General features: G+C 42.7%; 1 protein-coding gene across 2 annotated transcripts in view; it reads left to right on the top strand.

Annotated features, from left to right (window-relative positions):
* Positions 1 to 5,665: 5,665 nt before the first annotated feature.
* The window catches only part of Tph2 (tryptophan hydroxylase 2), a 99,592-nt gene continuing 86,383 nt past the window's right edge, over positions 5,666 to 18,874 (top strand). The window contains exons 1-4 of one of the 2 annotated variants that reach the window (XM_038314929.1): positions 5,666 to 5,770; positions 8,441 to 8,590; positions 13,985 to 14,168; positions 14,287 to 14,387. In XM_038314929.1, coding sequence (XP_038170857.1) covers positions 5,666 to 5,770; positions 8,441 to 8,590; positions 13,985 to 14,168; positions 14,287 to 14,387 — 540 coding nt within the window. Of the gene's footprint in view, positions 5,779 to 8,430; positions 8,591 to 13,984; positions 14,169 to 14,286; positions 14,388 to 18,874 lie in introns of both variants that reach the window. The other variant, XM_038314928.1, reaches the window with a different exon arrangement.

Genomic DNA, 18,874 nt, shown 5'->3' with positions numbered 1-18,874 from the left:
ACAACTTCAACATGGTGAAGACCAGTATCACAGAAAGACTGTTATGGCCAGACTAGCCCAACAGTGGTGGTCCCCTGACGGAAAATCCAAGAGTCCAATAGTTGTTCAGTCTACGAGGCTGGGTGTCTCAGCTGGTCATCTGTGTGGGAATGCTGGATGAGTAGGCTCTAACACCAGAGAAGACGAGGCTGGGTGTCTCAGCTGGTCATCTGTGTGGGAATGCTGGATGAGTAGGCTCTAACACCAGAGAAGACGAGGCTGGGTGTCTCAGCTGGTCATCTGTGTGGGAATGCTGGATGAGTAGGCTCTAACACCAGAGAAGACGAGGCTGGGTGTCTCAGCTGGTCATCTGTGTGGGAATGCTGGATGAGTAGGCTCTAACACCAGAGAAGACGAGGCTGGGTGTCTCAGCTGGTCATCTGTGTGGGAATGCTGGATGAGTAGGCTCTAACACCAGAGAAGAAATGCCTTAGCGTCAGGATACAGGAGTGAGGACAAGCAGGCAAAAGGCAAAACTGTTTTCTTCCATGTCCTGAAGGTGTGGCCCAGACTTAGTGTGGAATTTCTGACTTGGAATGATCCAGTCTGGAAAAGTCCCTCACAGGTGTGCCCAGATGCTTAATTCCAGATGTGGTCAAGTTGACAACCAAGAACAGCCATTACGTGCACTGTACTTAACTTCCAAACCCAGGTTCAGCTGTTGGCCACGTGGTGGGCTTGCTAAGTGGAGAGGACTAAGGACGGTGATCATTCGCAAGAGTGCATGAGAAGCCGTCTTCCTAGGGTCAGCAAGGACTTCTCAAAGGAGAGATTAAGGATATAGAACATAAGGGCAGGATGTGGATTGGAAATGCAGGTGTCCTGAGGATTGGCTGTACCCGGCTGCATTTCAAGCATTTGTATGTTGGTATAGGTAACAGCCGTTTTAAGCTATATATGTACAAACCATCCATTCTTATTGCCTATGTGCACGAATGCATGTACTTAATTACTGCTAAGCTACTATGTTCTAACCACTCTCAGGGACATACTTCCTGAACTATACGTGTGTTGGCTGGGACTGCCTGGCAAAGAAAATGATGCTGTATAGAAGCTTGTATGGGTTTCTTAAAGGAAATCGTTACAGGTTTACTTCATTTCCTATTGTTAATAAGCTCTTAGAATACTAAATCATGTGAAATAGGCTAGGAAGTTGCTTTAATATAATAAGTGGTTGGAGAAGTTAGGAGCGGATGGCATGAGCTGTAATTGCCAAAGAACCTGAAATACGTACCCCATGGGATCCAGGAGTCGGATGTCAATGGAAAACATCCAGACACACTGATGATTGAGTTGGCGTGTATTAGAAACTCCCTTTCTATTGCCTTGTTCAATGTGGAGTTAAGAGATACAAATATGAAATAACTGAAATGATGTTTTAAAATCAATATGACAAGTTATTCAAAGAAAAATGACTAGACTTTGTGTGGCAGGCATCTCAGCCTCCAAACTGCCACTACTGCTTCCCTCTTACACTCAGACTGCTTGCCACTCACACATCTGCCTCAAGTAACTTCATGGCTGCTCTCTCTTCTTGGGGAACTGCAAGGTAAATTTCTATTTAAGTCATTATCCTGGTGGCCGTGCTCAGGTCCTTATGCATGCTAGGAAATTGATCTTCTAGTGGCTTACACACCCAGCCTATCTTTCTCTTGGTGATCTTGTGTTTCCAGTCAGTTTCTTATTTAGCCAGAAAGGTGAGTGCTGTACAGAAGAAGAATATGTAGTCCTTATTTCTCATATTTTACCTACACACAGAAACTATTAAGATGGGAAGATTTCTGTTGTGTACCATAGGCAATTCTACATCTTCTTGCTTCTCTCACTTAATAAATTTACCTTTTGGTGTGGGAGGTCCTTCTGTCTATGTGTTGCTTTTATTGGTTAATGCATAAAGAACTGGCTTGGCCCATAGCATGGGAGAAGGAAGGCAGAGTCAGAGAGAAGCCATGGATCCTCTGCCTGAGACAGACACTTGGAATATTACCGGGTAAGCCACTGCCATGTGGTGATACACAGATTAACAAAAATGGGTTAAATTAATATATAAGAGTTAGCCAATAAGAAGCTAACGCTAATGGACCAAACTGTTTTAATTAACATGGTTTCTGTGTGATATTTTGGGTCTAAGTGGCCAGGAACAAACAAGTGGTGTCCTTGCAACAATCTTTAGTATTTATAAATACATTTTTTGTGTCTTTATTCCCATAGTCTGCTGCTGCCAAGATCCATTTCTATTTTACAATGATTTAAGGGCTGGTTGATAGTATTTCTCTTGCTTTCATTATTATCTTTATTGACAAGGATACCTATGTTGAAAGGCACTAGCATATTTAACATAAAGATTTTAGACCCATCCATATCTCAGCCAATTACTACCAGGTCACTTGTGGTCCTGGGCGGTGGATCCTGAACTGTATAAAACAGAGAAAGCAAGCCAACTGCTCATCTACCTGCATTTATCTCATCTGTTTCCTGATTGTGAATGAAATGTGCCTGGCTGTGGCTTCACTACCTTGACTGCCTTACTACCTGTCATGGACTATACTGTGAAGAGTCAGGTAGACCAAACTTTTACACTCTGTAAGTTGCCTTAAGACAGCAATTATAACCAACTGTTAGATTGTATGTAGTAGATTGCTTTTGCTCCCTAAAGAATTCCTGTGGCAATTCTCCACTTCCACCCTGTAATACGAACGGGGCCTGCTTGTTGGGGTTTCTGTCCCACCCTGTACCCCACAGCCGGCAAGCTTGCCCCAAAGAAAATCACACAGAGGTCTCTATAAGTTATAAAGCTGATTGGCCCATTTGCTCAGGCTACTCATTAGCTTTTGTAGCTTATATTAACCCATTATTCTGATCTATTTTTGCCATAAGGCCCAGTACCTTTTCCAGCGGGGCAGCTCACATCTTGCTTCTTCGGAGTCTGGGCAGGAGTGGGAGGAATCAACTTCCTCCTTCCCAGAATTCTGTTCTCATTGCATCATTTCTACTTCCTGTCTGGTTTCCCACCTATACTACCTGCCTGGCCAATCAGCATTTATTTAAAACATGATAGACAGAATACAGACAATTCTCCTGCACCACCACCCTTGTATCCCCTGGCGATCATAAATCTGCCTTGATTTTGTCTCTTTTTTATTGTTTATTTTCACATCTCGGCATTCCATATAAACAAAACCATGCAAATGCATGGTTTTTTTGTGTTTGGCTTTTTTTTTGCATAGCACAATATTTTCAAAATTCACTCATAGTGTGGTCTTGCATCAATTTAGGGGATTGCATATTTCATTCCTTTGCACCACCAAGTGATAGTCAACTTATAATACACAATATTTTTCTTGCCTTCTCATCAGCTGGTGATTTTTAATTGCCTTTTCTTTTATGAATAAAGTTACTGTGAACAATCTTGTACAGTCTTTCTGTGGTTATGTTTTCACCTGGGGGGATATATACCAAAGAGTTGAGTTGTTGAGTTCCAGCTGGAGTGGGATTGTTGTATCCAATGATACTTGACTGGGGAAAAGAGAGTTTCCCTTCCCTAGCAAGTATCAGATGCAAATGGCTTCTTTGCCTATGGGTGGGACTTTGTGACCATTTTCATTCACTGGGATGGGACTTTTTTCTGGCTTGGATTTGTACAGGTCTTGTGCATGACGTCACAGTCTCTGTGGGTTCATATGGGCATCAGTCCTGTGGTGCCTGGATGACACTTTCCATGGAGCCATCCATCACCTCCAGCTCATACACACTTCCTGCTGTTTCTTCTGCATTGATACCTAGAGGGGAAGGGTTTGATAAAGATATTCTGTTTAGGCTTGAGTGCTCCTAGTTTCTTCATTCTCTGCACATTGTCCAATTTTAATTCTGGCTTAATTACCATCTACTGCAAGAAGAAGTTGTTCCCTCTACCTCAAACCATCTCTTTGCTGTTTCCCATTGCCTATGACACTGTCAAATTAACTTTTAAAGATTCAGCCTGGACAACCCCTCAAAGAGTATTAGGATTCCATAATGTATTACTGACTACTCTGTGACTTGTGCTTTCGATGTCTTCTGAAGAGAGGTCAATCTCTTTTGTTTCATTTGGTTATTGTACACTTGCTTCTCTCAGCTGGACCCCTTGTGGGTCAATGTTGAATCTTATATCCCTTTGCACCCACAGGATTTAGTTACATTGCTCAATACAAACTCAGGGCTCAGCAAATTTTTGTTGAGTTAGACATCTGTTCTATGGATGGCCCTATAAGCTATGGTCTTTTGATCCTGCTTTTGTTTATATTCTTTTTTGCAGTATTCGAGACTGTACAATATCATGATAGAGAACATGGATCCTGGAGTCAAATCATGTGAATCTAAATCCTATACATACATACATACATACATATGGATGTCAGTAACTCTCTCTTAATGCTGTCATGATAACTGATCATGTTTTGGCCTATAAAAGTACATAGAAAGTGTTTAGAATAGAAACTAGCAAAATTAGACATTTCTCAATGTCAACTATGATTTTTAGAATTACTTCAGTTAATTTATTAGTATTTGCTTTCCTATTAGTTTTTAAGCATTGATCTTTGGTGGAAATACAAGCTGAATGATTATTTCCAGAGTTGGATCAAATAATAATTATAAAACCCTCAACTATCCAGAAACAAATAAAACCCAATCAGTGTCAACACATATACTTTTGTTGTGAAGAGTCTTCATTTGTTTTCTAGATAAACTGTTCAGATTTTGTTTAGTTCTTCAGTTAAACAAATACACTTGGTAATGAATTTTCTATCTCCAAAGGATTGGCAAGCTCTCCAAAGTTGGAAAAGTAAGAATATGATTTTATCTATGCCTGTCAAATTGCTGGATCTGATCACGTCCCAGATGGAGGGGAACAGTCACTGAAAGTATCAAAGGAGTGTTGGGTCTGTTTTGTTCCCATGTATTTCTTATTTAGTGAAGAGCATTCTAGAAGTTAGTGTCTAAGTCCAAGCCTCGCATTTCTTTTTCAGAACAAGAGCCTGAGTATCCCTCTACACAGAGACGCTACAGGTTTTGCAAACAGACCTTTTATGAAAGCCATCACACACAGGCACACGCGTAAAGTTTGCCCATCCATTGTAACTTGTCAGCGCTCAGAAAAACTTGTTAGAATTATTTTTTATTACTTCTAGAAAGCACGAAGCCCTTAAATTCATAGCTGCTTGAAGACTGCGGGTAACTTTCCAGTAGCAGGCTTGAGAGCTAACCTTAGAGGACTTGTGTTTTGTTACAAGAAGAGAAAAATCACCCCGATGCTGTTGTTCTCCGTCATCTCCTCCCAAAGAGCTACACGACCTAGGAAACAAGCAAATCTCATCATGAGCTCAGATAACCCCAGGCTGCAGATCTGTAATCTGACTGTGGCCATCAGCAACCAGAAATGAGTTTTTTCTAATCAGCTTTCCATCAGTGCCCAGTTACTCATATAAAAGAACACAGGGAGGGAGACAAGCACACTGCTCTTCAGCACCAGGGTTTCTGGACAGCGCCCCGAGCAGGCTGCTGTCACTCGCCTCTTCCTCCTTCGTCTCTGCCAGGGTTGCCCCTCTGGTCCCCCCTGCTGCTGAGAAAGAAAATTACATCGGGATCCATGCAGCCCGCAATGATGATGTTTTCCAGTAAATACTGGGCCAGGAGAGGGTTGTCCCTGGATTCAGCAGTGCCTGAAGAGCATCAGCTAGTTGGCAGCTTAACAGTGAGTACTTGGCACTCTCCCGTGTTCTCTAGGGCAGCAATTGTCTTTATCTCACCATATGGACACCTGCTGTCGAGTAAGCATGCACTTCAACTCCCTCCTCCTCTGTAGTCTTGTCTCCCTCCCTTCTGTCTACCTGAGTTCTTTACAAAGTAAAGCAGGGGGCGAATTGCGAGGAGATACACTTTTCTCAAATAGAAAGTCAAGTTTCTTATCGTGACGAATGGAAGGTTGTGTGACTCAGTCTCCTAAGTTCACTCCCCCCTTAAAGTATAGAACATTGAAAGGCCGATAGGGAGATTTGGGAGAAAGAATTAAATCTCTATGGTTTCTACAAGACAGTGGTCTCCTATATCCCTGCCCCCAAACTTGTCTTTGTACACAGAATGTGTATTCTTGAGTTGAAGTGCAGGTTTTGGAATAAAAGAGGAACCATTGACACCCAGGGGTTTTCCTGCATGCTACATTATTCCCCTCTGTATAGGTTAATGGATGAAATAATGAAAGAAATACTTCTCGTTTCAATATTTGCAAGATATTTTTGTATTTAAAATATTGACATTAAAGAATGGCATTTGCAAACCTACAGTTCTTGCAAAGGTTTAGATCCTACTTTGAGCAATAGTTATGAGATTTCATAAAAACAGTACTCTTGTTTTACTAACAAAATATATCCAGGCTTCTGTCATTAAAATTTTTAGGAGCTTTTTAAGGGGCTGCCTTCACTGTTGTCTTTCCTGTTTGTCAACAAATTCCAAATTCAGCTTGTCAGAGGAAAAAAAAATCAAGTTTAATGCCTTAGTTCCATATATGTTGAAAAATAGCCCCAGTAACTTTCTTAGCACTATTTAAATCAATTTGTGAAAATGAGGCCAAAATGTAAAATCGAATTTCTAACACTCAAGTATCATGAATATTTGGATAAGGAGTTACATTGAGGAATTCTGGAGTCAGAACAGAATGCTAGGAGGAAAAAAAAGAAAAAAACCCCTCAGTTATGGGTAATGTATGACCCTTTTCACATAAAAATTCTCCTTTGACGTATGAGATCTGGGGATTATGTGGAGAGGCTGAAGCAGATGTTGAGACTATGAAGAAATCTGAGCTTTTAATGACTAAACCCACTGTCAAATGCCAGTGCCGGCATAAACTTCTCTCCCTCAAGCCATAAATAATAAAATATCCATTCCTGTTACATATAAATTCAGCGAGTGAGACAACCTTAATGCATGAAAATAAAGCCAGTAGAGAAATTGAAGGAAGAGAGCGGCAAATCACTTTTCACTGGGGTCCTTATAAATGTGCGGGTCTCGGTTCCAAGAGGATGCCATGGACCGGTGTGATTATGTTATCCTACTATTAGCTAGGGAGACAGTCCTCTGTGTGCCCAACTCTGCATTCATATGTAATGAGTACAAAACATACCATCATAATTTTATATTGTCTGTCAAATAAAAAGTTCCCAGCTTTGTTTCGCAGATTCTGTGATGTGCTCTGAATGGCTCGAATCTGTTATTTTTATCATTAGCCAGAAGAACTTAGTTATTGCTCAGATTCTCTTGTTTGTTCCTAGTGATCAGCTAGATGGTTCTTTCTCTCTCTTCTGCCTTTCCGACTGCCTGTTTTATTTGTGACAGAAATGTACCAGTCACTGTCCAAGATCACTTTTCCACAGCGGGATTGGTTAGACACACTGCTCTGTCATGGACTTTCTCAATGAGCAGGCAGGTTTAGACTGACGGTTTAGGATGGCAATGTGGGTCTCGATGGAGAACTTATCCCTTTCCACACATGTCCTGACTTGCTTCAGAATGCAATAAATACTTCTGTTTTAGAGACTTCATTGAAGCTACCTTTGCTCTTGCCAAAATTATGTTTGGTCTTATGTTTGGTATTTTCACTAATTAATAAAGTTTACAGATGAACCAACTAAGATAAATGATCAGATTTTATGCTGCAAAATTGTCTGAAAAGAAAGGCAGGATATCTTTCCGAATGGAGGAGGAGTGGATGGGGGGGATAGATTGGGGTGAGGGTGAGGGAAGGGAAAAGAGGAGGGTGGGGAACTGTGGTTGGCATGTAAAATAGGTGAAAGAAATTTAAAAAAGAGAGAAAAAGAGAGAAGAAAGGCAGGGATCATCCACATATATTACTTTATACTATTGCAGTGGTTCTCAACCTGTGGGTTGTGACTCCCTCTGCATTTTGGGATCGAACATCCCTTTCATAGGGATTACTTAAGATCATCAGAAATATCAGATATTTACATCACAATTCATAACAGTAGCAAAATTACAGTTATGAATGGCAATGAAAGTAATTTTATGTTTGTGGGTCACCACAACATGAAGAACTGTACTAAAGGGTCACAGCATTAGGAAGGTTGAGAACCACTGTTCTTCCTGATAATTAATTAGGTTTTTGTCACCATCAAACTAAAGGGAACCTGGCCTTAATTTAAGCCAATTCTCTAGACACTACCTTGAAACAGTGCAAAGAGTACCTCAGCATAGAGTAGACTAGAATTTCAGACAGCTGAGCGCCATGAGGACTCCACTGTCAGCTACTGTGATGGATAGGGCATCCAGCATTCAAGTGGGATCTCTAGATTAAATTAAATTAGGGAGACCTCTGGAATCTGGCTGAAATTTGTGCCTCTGTTTCTTGAAGCTAAATAAAGCTATTGCTGGCAAGAATGAGGACAAGAAGGGAAGCAAAGGGAGCGGCAGAAATGACACCACGGAGAGCGGCAAGACAGCAGTCGTGTTCTCCTTGAAGAACGAGGTCGGAGGGCTGGTGAAAGCCCTGAGACTCTTCCAGGTAAATGCAAGGCACTCGCTTGCGACTTTATGGTGGCTATGTGCCTGGCTGCAGACCTGGCCCCTGATCTAAAGCCATTCCTGAATCCATTTCTGGATAACATCAGAAAAAGCTTGGATGGACCGAATGTGGCGAGGCTTTTACAAGGGAAGTTTGCCATGCCCAACCGTGAAATAAGCAGGTTCATGGGAACTGTAATTTATTAACTCAGAGTTAGCCTATTGGGAATCCTGTACACGGTTGCCAGGTAAGAAAGTCTGTAATTCAAAAACGGGAGCTTTTGCAGTTTAAAATGCAAACACACACACACACACACACACACACACACACACACACACACACACACACACACACACACACACGGTGCTGTAGTGTGAAGCGGCGGGCTGCGTTCCCGCCGCCCAGTTCCCAGCAACCGGCTAGCTTTACCCAAAATAATTACACGGAAACTGTATTCTTTTAAACACTGCCTGGCCCATAGTTTCAGCCTCTTATTGGCTAATTCTCACATCTTCCTTAACCCATATTTAGTCTGTGTAGCACCACGAGGTGTGGCTTACCAGGAGAGATCTTAACCTGCGTCCATCTCGGAGAGGAGCAGCATGGAGACTCACTTTGGCGATTCCCTGAAGCGTCTCCCACACTCTACTTCCTTGTTCCCACAATTCTGTTCTGTCTACTCCACCTACCTAATTTTCTCTTAAAGGGCCAAGGCAGTTTTCTTTATTAATAATGAAAGTAACACATAAACACTCCTCCATCATTTCCCCTTTTTCTGTTTAAACAAAAAAGAAAGGCTTTAACTTTAACATAGTAAAATTACATGTAACAAAACAGTTATCAAGCAAGTATTACAGTTACAATATTTAAATCTATTTTATCTTTTATCATAACTAAGGAAAGCTATAACTATCTATTTATTCTTCAACTCCATCAAAGACTCCAGAAGGATATAATGCTACCTAAGTAAACAAGAAATAAGTAACTTATACAACTCTAGAAATGACAGAGACAACTCACTGCCTGGACAGTCACCCAAAGTTCCTCTGTACCGTTGGGGCATCCATCTTCGGGCTTCAGGCCCACAGTATCCAGCAGACATTTCCATGAAGCAGAAAAATTCCAAAGACAGTTCAGTCACTTTCTGCTGTGTCCTGCAGAACGTCTCGCAGACTCTTTCACGAATCAGGAACCCCAAAAGGCCATCTCACCTTTAGGCAAGTTCAGCAGTCCTCTTTCTGTGGGTTCCTTGTGTCCAGTTTATGCAACAGTCCAGGCAAGTGCAGTTTCTTGCCCAAATGGCTAACAAACTCCATAAGTAGCCTCTTCGATGCCCATCTTCCTCTCGAAGTAGATTGGTGCTGCCAGGAGCAGACGTGTCTCATGATCATGAAAAACCCTAAGTTATTAAAACATTTAAAATGCCATATTCTGCAGTCTTTGAAAGATATGAAGAATGCCTATTTGAAATATATCTATGCACATCTAGAAAATCTAACATGACTACAAGCTTGACTATTATCGATGATTATCCATTAACAACCTATATTTCCTAATTATACATTACAGTTTTTAAAATGAACTACAATCACAATAGCTTAATCAAGATCAGAAATACATATACATATAACAAAATTGACCTTAAAATCTATACCAATGCAAATTCATATCTATATCATCTCCCCCTTTAAATGTAAAAGAACATTTATAAGCAATATTTGGGAAAATGGGCGCAGTTTTTTCTCTCCAAACTGCTTCCTGCTGAATGGGGGCGCTGTTATTTAGGTCTTTCATGGTGTAACCTGTGTGCTAGGTTCCTCTCAGTTGGCAGTTGAGTGAAGTAATTTTTTGAAGATGTTCACAGCAACCTTTCAGGAGGGCGTGGTCTATCATACCATATTGGGATAGAAGCAATCCACAGAGTCTCGTCCTCTGTGAAAACAAAAGAAGAAACTCTTTTCCAAAGCATCATGTTCTTAAATCCAAATCCTGAAGTCATACCATTAAGATGTCCATTTTGGTCTAGACTGGCAGCCCATATAATGAAATGTCTCTCTGTACTTAGCTCCTTTACAGTCAAAAAAATCAAAGAAAACACAACAAAATACATAATCCAGACTCTCTGTGAATTTTCCATTTTTACGTGGCTTATTTTTACTCTATCACTTTACTTCTTTTAATCTATAACTATCTGTACTCTGTCTCTTTAAAGACTTTAACCTTTTTTTTTTTAAGGCATTAACTTTATTCTCTATATTTTCTTTTTCTCTCTTTTAAGCCTACGTGAGCCATTTAAAGGCCTTCTATGTCTGAATCTTTTCTATTGTGAATCTGTAATTTTTTTACTATCCAGGAGCACTTTTGTTTTGTGCTTTTAAATCGCTACACACTTAAGAATCTAAGCTGTGACATTCCTAGGTCAAAAACAGGTACTGCAGGCTTGCTACGCCCAGTCCAACATAGCTGAGCCGCTTGTGACTCTGAATCGGTTGCAGCTCTGAGCTGCAGAGCTGCGGGCTGCTCTGGATGTTGGCTCCACCTCTCTCCAATTTCAAAATGGAGGATGTACCATTTTCTACTAGCTCTGGGGCCGCCAGGTAGGAGCCGCACTCAGCACTTTAACTCTGAGACTGAGCGTGCAGCACAAAAACTCTTTTCATCCAAGTTACAGCCAAATCTGACATGCAGAGCACTGCGCAGTCTGAAAACATCTCTCTGTATTGTGGCAGGAATCCGCCATGCTCTTCCACCTGCCTAAGCCTGATTCCGCCATCTGCCCAGGTGCAGGCGGGGATCTCTGAGCCTTTGGACCGGTCTCAGTGCACTCTCCTTCCGATCCCACGCGGGAACACAAATATCCAGTCCTATAAAAGCCATTGAAATGCTTTATAGCCGGAGTTTGCACTGGCGGCACAGTGCAGGAAGCTGCGTTTTAAAATGACTCAGCTTTTTTTTTTTTTTTTTTTTTGTGCCGCTATTGCGGAAACAGATCTCTCTACAGCATGTCCAGGCAAACAGCAAAAAGCCGTGTTAAACTCTCTCTCTCCTTTATTTAAAGCTTTTTCAGGTTTTTACGTGGATTTGGTCACCACGTTGGAGCGCCAATCTGTAGTGTGAAGCTGCGGGGCTGTGTCCCGCCACCCGCCGGCCGCCGGCTAGCTTTACACCCGAAATAATTACACGGAAACTGTATTCTTTTAAAACACTGCCTGGCCCATAGTTTCAGCCTCTTATTGGCTAATACACGGTGCTTCAAAATATCAAGAGTCTTTACCCTGCTTTGATTTACTAAATTTGAACTGTGCTTATGTAATGGGGGCATGTTTATTGCATAAAGTGAGATACATGAATATAGACACTTCTTTAATAATGTGTGTTATGTAAATCTGAATCACTATACACACACACACATACACACACACACATATATGCACTCACATATTTTGAATGAGTGTCTTCTAAAAAGGTATGGCACAGTCTCCGGCATAAATCCCTGTTTTGAGTCCTAAACAAAGAACTTGGGTGAAGGGGAATGCCTTGTACACCTGCTGCTTCCTCCACCTTAAGTAGAAACCCTCACAAATGTGTCTTGTTGGATGCCAATGGCTGGTTGCCAGGGATGTAAGTTGACGGGTTCAGCTCTTTCTGTGCCTTAGGCTGTTGAACAGTAGACACACAGTTCGGGGATTTGGACCTGTGCTCGCTTTGTTGGTCAATCATTACCTGCTGCTCAGTTCAAATTTCCTCATTTGTAAAATGGCAATAATGATAATCCCTACCTAACTGGGTTGTTGGGATGAAATAATATGAGAGTGTTTTGCTAAGTGCAGACAGGAGGCATTATTTGTGAAGCCCCTAGATGACCATAGATGGGGATTAACCTGATTCCGAAAATGTTTTCTCGTTCTCTTCTGGCCTTGAGGAAAAGATGAGGGACCGTAAACAGTGGTAATGGAAACCTGGAGTAGTATTTTACACATAATTATGCCATGTAGGGCTGTGTCCACGCAATGCCCAAAGGCAAGCCAATTCAATTAGACAGCTGGGTGCGGTGGAAAAAAAAATCCCTGTAGAAGAGGTTTGCACTTTGAATTTGCACACTGCCATCAGCTAGTCACCTGGCCTTAGATAAAGCCCTTAACCCCCTGGGACCTCAGTGCCCTGGTCTACAAATATCCACTCTGACCCAACCACACGTTAAAAGCCCAAAGTGGCACAAAGAACGTGGAGTCTTTGGGGCCTTGAACTTAATATTAACCCCACTTTGATTGTATTAGCTAATTTATAAGATATAGCATTATCGCAAAGCTTAATAAAAAAAGAGAACGAGAACATCTAGGCATGTCTCCGAAGCTGCGCTGAAATCCAGAGCGCGCATCACCAGTGTGACAGGGAGGTGTGTGCGGATGGGGCAGGGCATGGTGAGGAGACCAGAGTCGACAATCGACAAGGGAGAAGGCGCGCCGATGGGAAACTTCAACCACATTTCTAAGCATTAAAGTTATAATTCTTCATGGACTAGCTTGTTGTAGGAAGACTCACAAGATGACAGCTGCAGAATATAGCCCAGTGGAGCTAGCCCGGCGGATGCCAAAGAGAGCCGCTAAGTGCTCCTATTTAGGGGTGTTATTACTGTGTTCTGCCTCTTCCTTGCCCTTGCCCTGTTTTCCTTTTGCCTGGGACAGCCTCTCTTTCATGCTTTGCCTGATTGTTTTCCTAAAGTTTGGGCTACACTTTGATCAATATTTTCCAAATCACAGGTCGTTTTGCACACCCTCTGTTTTCTGCCTGCCATTTTTATTAGTCACAATTTTTGGGTTGCTTTATTTTTTTTTTTTATTTTTAAGTTATCGTGATATGTAGAAAGCATCTCGCTATGTGGCCTAGAGGAATCTGCAATTCCCGTGCCTCTGCCATCTGAGTGTTGGGATTTTAGGCACGCGTCCTCATGCCTGACTCTACATGATTGCTTTATTCTTAAACTTTATCTTAAAAGGAAGCCTTCTATTATTGTAAGATTGAGACGTGGAGCTTTGTGTTTTTTCAAGAGTATGAAAATACAAAGTTTAGGATACTGCATTATGCTAACGTAATAGGCAGGCCAATGTCCTATGGGATGGGGACCCCTCTGAGAAATGATGCTTGCGATCAGGATATATTTTAGAGTGCTGTTCTTTTATATGTCTTCAATGCCTTCCTCTTTTTTTGATAAGACAGGACAACCTATATGGAGGCATGACAATTAGTTTTCCTTATTAATCAAAGTAGTAGTTGGGAAAAGTCCTCTCCTGTAGGTACTTGACACTTCACTCCGTGACAGCCACACATGACTATACACACACTCATTCACCGTGCCCGGAGTGTGATTCAGACATGTCACGCATGTTTCCACAGGAAAAGCATGTCAACATGGTTCACATTGAATCCAGGAGATCCCGGCGAAGAAGTTCTGAAGTTGAAATCTTCGTGGACTGCGAATGTGGCAAAACCGAGTTCAACGAGCTCATCCAGTTGCTGAAATTTCAGACCACCATTGTGACCCTGGATCCGCCTGAGAGCATTTGGACCGAGGAAGAAGGCAAGGGGGATTTTCGCTTTTCTTGCTTGTTGTGTGCTTTTTGCTGTCTGACGAATGTCGCAGAGGGAAAGGCACGGCCCTCGAGCTAACACTGTCGAACCTGCGCTGTTTCCAACAGAACTGGAGGATGTGCTGTGGTTTCCGCGGAAGATCTCAGAGTTAGACAGGTGCTCGCGCAGAGTTCTCATGTACGGAACCGAGCTTGATGCGGACCACCCAGTAAGTGTCTCGCGGGATCCCTTTCAGGGTCCTCTCCCGGCCCGCTCTGCCCCGTGCCAGATGCTGTGTGTGCTGTGTTCTCTGCTGTAATTTCCTATCTATCTCCCCCGCAACTGAGAGCAGACTTTCAGATGATTAAGCTTCCCTGTACATGTGTTGGCTGGAAGGAGGTCAGAAAGATGGTGTTTTCACATACAGTTTATTCATAAAATAGTGGGGTAGGGGAGGAGATTGTACGCCTTGGAGGATATTTCTGTGGAATTAGACAGCCTAAAATATACCTGCAGATGGTGACCCTTGGAAGAAGGATGAACTAAAAATTGATCGCACCTTTGGGAAACTAGGGAAGACCGGACGTGATGGGGCTCGGTGAGAGAATAAAATCCTTGCCATTTTCCTTGACTGGAGGTAGTTAGGAGCTGAGTTATATGCTTGACTTCAGTCTCGCCGGAAAGGCAGAAGAGCTTTAGAGTAAGGCCGTGATGGAAGAGCCATCCTTCCCACAGCCACTCCGAGTCTACCCACCATTTCCTCCTCTACTCCAATAAAAGTGACCACCGTTAGAGAAATATGACACTTGGGTGATCATTTCCCATCTTTCTCCCCCGCCCCATTTTATATCAGTTTTTATTTAACACAGGAGACCCGGAACTTCTTTACGGCCAGAATGAAGTACAGCGAAGTAAGCAATATACACATTCATTATGAGTGTCCTTCCCTCCCCCAGCATCTAGAAGTGGGCAGATAGAACAGTGAAATCTAAGCGGATTTGTCATGCTTAGTGGAAGGAAGCCTTTGTGTTATGAGGATAACGGCTCGCAGAAACTCACACTATTGAAGACGGAGAAAATCTGAGAATGTGATTGTACCATTGTACCCTGAATAGTGGTACCTGAGTGTGGGTGTAGGATCGGCAGTAGCAACAGCATCTGGGACCTTGCTTTAACCAATGCACACTTCTTCAGTTCAGGATCCACGGACAAGTTCAACAAAAATCACCTTTCATGCAAAGTAGTCATTTGGCGCAATATCAAACCAATTCAAGCATTCCTTTCAAATAAATGATTCAGCACACCTAATAGTGTTGCATTGTATGTAAAAAAGCTGAAAGAATGCATACACAGTGTGTTGTGTTTGCAGCATAGCATAGAAATCCACAGTACTTCACACAGCAGCCACGGAAAACCCATTAAAACAGTGGCTTTAGTCATCTTTACTAAAGGCTTCAATTATTTCCCCTCTCTTACCCAATTCAGTGGAACTGGAATTAGTGCACGCTAGTTTACATGATTTGGAGGATGGGGACTGCATGGATAGCAGCTGCTAACTTGCAGAATGACCTTGGTGAGGTCCATGTACCTTAGGGTTCTCTAATGTAAAAAGCGGAAATAGAAATTCTTATTGACGTCAAAAGGGTGTTTGATAAGCCTACTTATGAAAGCAACCGGAAGGCAACTTGGCAACAGGAAATGCCTAAATTCAGTGAGGGAACCGTCGTATTAAACCATCCAGATCCATGTGGAGACAGTGGAGGTGCTTTTGAGGACCTCCCATGTCTAAAAGCTCCCTTAGTGGAGTTTTAAGAATCACTTACCCCGGAGGAAGGAGTATAGCCATTTGGATGAAGCCGCTGCAGGAGCCACTGGCCTTGCTGCGAGCAAGAGGTATTCCAGCATCAGGAGTGCATTTTTTCCTGTGTTTCATTTTATTCCATTGCTTCCAGTTACGCCTGCTTTATAATACCTTCACCTATTCTCTGTGCAGCCACCTGAAATAATTGCAAGTACCTTAGCCATCCCCTATGTCTCTTGCCATTGCTATAAGTAAGTACCTTAGCCATCCCCTATGTCTCTTGCCATTGCTATAAGTACCTTAGCCATCCCCTATGTCTCTTGCCATTGCTATAAGTACCTCAGCCATCCCCTATGTCTCTTGCCATTGCTATAAGTACCTTAGCCATCCCCTATGTCTCTTGCCATTGCTATACGTACCTTAGCCATCCCCTATGTCTCTTGCCATTGCTATAAGTACCTTAGCCATCCCCTATGTCTCTTGCCATTGCTATAAGTACCTTAGCCATCCCCTATGTCTCTTGCCATTGCTATAAGTACCTTAGCCATCCCCTATGTCTCTTGCCATTGCTATAAGTACCTTAGCCATCCCCTATGTCTCTTGCCATTGCTATAAGTACCTTAGCCATCCCCTATGTCTCTTGCCATTGCTATAAGTACCTTAGCCATCCCCTATGTCTCTTGCCATTGCTATAAGTACCTTAGCCATCCCCTATGTCTCTTGCCATTGCTATAAGCACACCAAATGTTCATTATGCAGAATCTGATATTGGTAAGCTTGTGCTTTTGTGAATTTTTATTTGATGTGGATGTGGCGGGGGAGGGGGGGTGTTGTCCAAGCACTTCTTACATCTGAGAATGATTAAACTTCTGAGAAAGAAAGACAGAGGGACTCTTGCCATGGGACAGTCCAGGGAGGGCTTGAAACATAAATCATGCTGTGTTGTGGGATATTATTTTAACTAGGCAAAGATGTGTTACGTTTGTTTATACTGCAGAATATTACTTTTACTGTGTAAAGATTACTTTTGTTTATGCTGCGTTGGTTTAATAATGTAAGGATGTGTGTTTAATCATGAAAAGATTTGTTGCATCGGTTTCGCCTTTATTAGACCAATCAGTGGCCCTGATAAAGAACTGAACAGCCAATAAATAGGGAGAGAAAGGATAGGCAGGGTTAGCAGGCAGAGAGAATAATTAGGAGGAGAAATCTAGGCTCAAAAAGAAAAACGAGGGCTGGGGAGATGGCTCAGGGGTTAAGAGCACTGGCTGCCCTTCCAGAGGTCCTGAGTTCAATTCCCAGCACCCACATGGTGGCTCACAACCATCTGTAATGGGATCTCGTGCCCTCTTCTGGCGTGCGGGCAAACACGAGGGTAGAACACTATATACATAATAAATAGATAAAATGTTAAGAAAAAAGAGAGAAGAAGGAGAGAATGAGGGTCTGTAATGAGATCTCATGCCCTCTTCTGGTGTGCAGGCAAACACGAGGGTAGAACACTATATACATAATAAATAAATAAAATCTTAAGAAAAAAGAGAGAAGAAGGGACTTGCCCGGGGCAAGAAGCCAGGCAGGTGCCAGCAATCAGACACAGAGGAGCAGTGAAAGTAAGATATACAGAAGAAAGGGAATAAACCCCAAGGCAAAAGGTAGAGAAAGAGAAAGAGGTTAATTTACGTTAAAAGAGCTAGCCAGAAATGTGCATAAGCTAGGCCAGGCATTCAAAACTAATGGTAAGTTTCTGTGTCGTGATTTGGGAGCTGGTTGGTGGCCCCAAAGAAACACCTGGTACTGTGCTGCTTTGAGAAACTGTTAAACACATGGGCCCGCTGCTCTCAAATCTTAATAGACAAAGAAATTGCCTGGGAAAATATTTTGAAATGCAGTGACTCTCTAGGGAGGGCTAAGAGTCTGCATGTCTTGAGAGCTCCCAGGTGAAGCTCACACTGGGGGATATGGATCCGATATTTTGACTTGCCAGAGCCTAGACTGGGAGGGTCTTCCAAGGTGTGGTCCAAGATTCACTCTTCTGATACATATATATCAGAATATATAGTAGAAGAAACCTCAAGATGCTCCCCAGAAACTCAGGGAAGGAGGCTTTCCACCAGCAGACTGGGTAGGGGGTCTGTGTGGAAAAGGGTCTGTAGGAGATTTCATGGGGTCCATGTGTGAGAATTAGCATCCTAGCTCAGCGAGGCTCAGCCAAAGCGACCCACTTCAATCATCTGTGAGGAACTGAAAAAAAAAAAAAAGCATGTCCTCGCTCTTCAGAGCTTAAATCAGAATCTCTGGGAGGAAGGGCCAGGTTTGAAGTATTATTAAAATCGCCCCAAGTGGTTCTAATATCGCACCAGGGTTGAGCTGCTTGAGATGCCTGCTTGAGTTGCCTCATAAATTGAACTGGACACATTAGGGCTCAGGCTGAGTCTTCAGATCACTTTGATTTAATTTGGCGTTGGGGTTTTACAGGAGGCTCTCTCTGGGTACCAGGGTCACCAGAGTTTTACAAATAAATATATAAGGCTGCCCAGTAGAATTGAAAAAAAATTTGTCGTTTATCGGAAATTGAAATTGAACTGGGCATCTTGTGTTTTTAGCTGGTACCCTACCCCTGGCTTCAGTTCAGAATGGGTAGCCAAAACTGGCGTGTGTCTGGAATGGCTGGTTCAGCTAGCTAGCGCCTCTTCCTGCGCCAGTCCGTGGATGAATCCAGGACGCTCTGGATGGCCCCCCCCCCACGCATTTTGTAATCACTGCCACTCTAGGCTAATGAGGCGTGATGAGCAAATCTCTCTCTTGCGTCCCTGGAAAAGGTGCAGGTGTTTGCTGAGGCGAGGGTTGAGAATCTTCTGGAAACCGGCAGATTTCGATACGGTTGCCATGGTGTCCAGCCTGGCAGGGACCGG

Source organism: Arvicola amphibius, chromosome 17 (assembly GCF_903992535.2).
Source record: "Arvicola amphibius chromosome 17, mArvAmp1.2, whole genome shotgun sequence".
Taxonomy (NCBI): domain Eukaryota; kingdom Metazoa; phylum Chordata; class Mammalia; order Rodentia; family Cricetidae; genus Arvicola; species Arvicola amphibius.
This window is presented reverse-complemented; position numbering and strand designations above follow the sequence as displayed.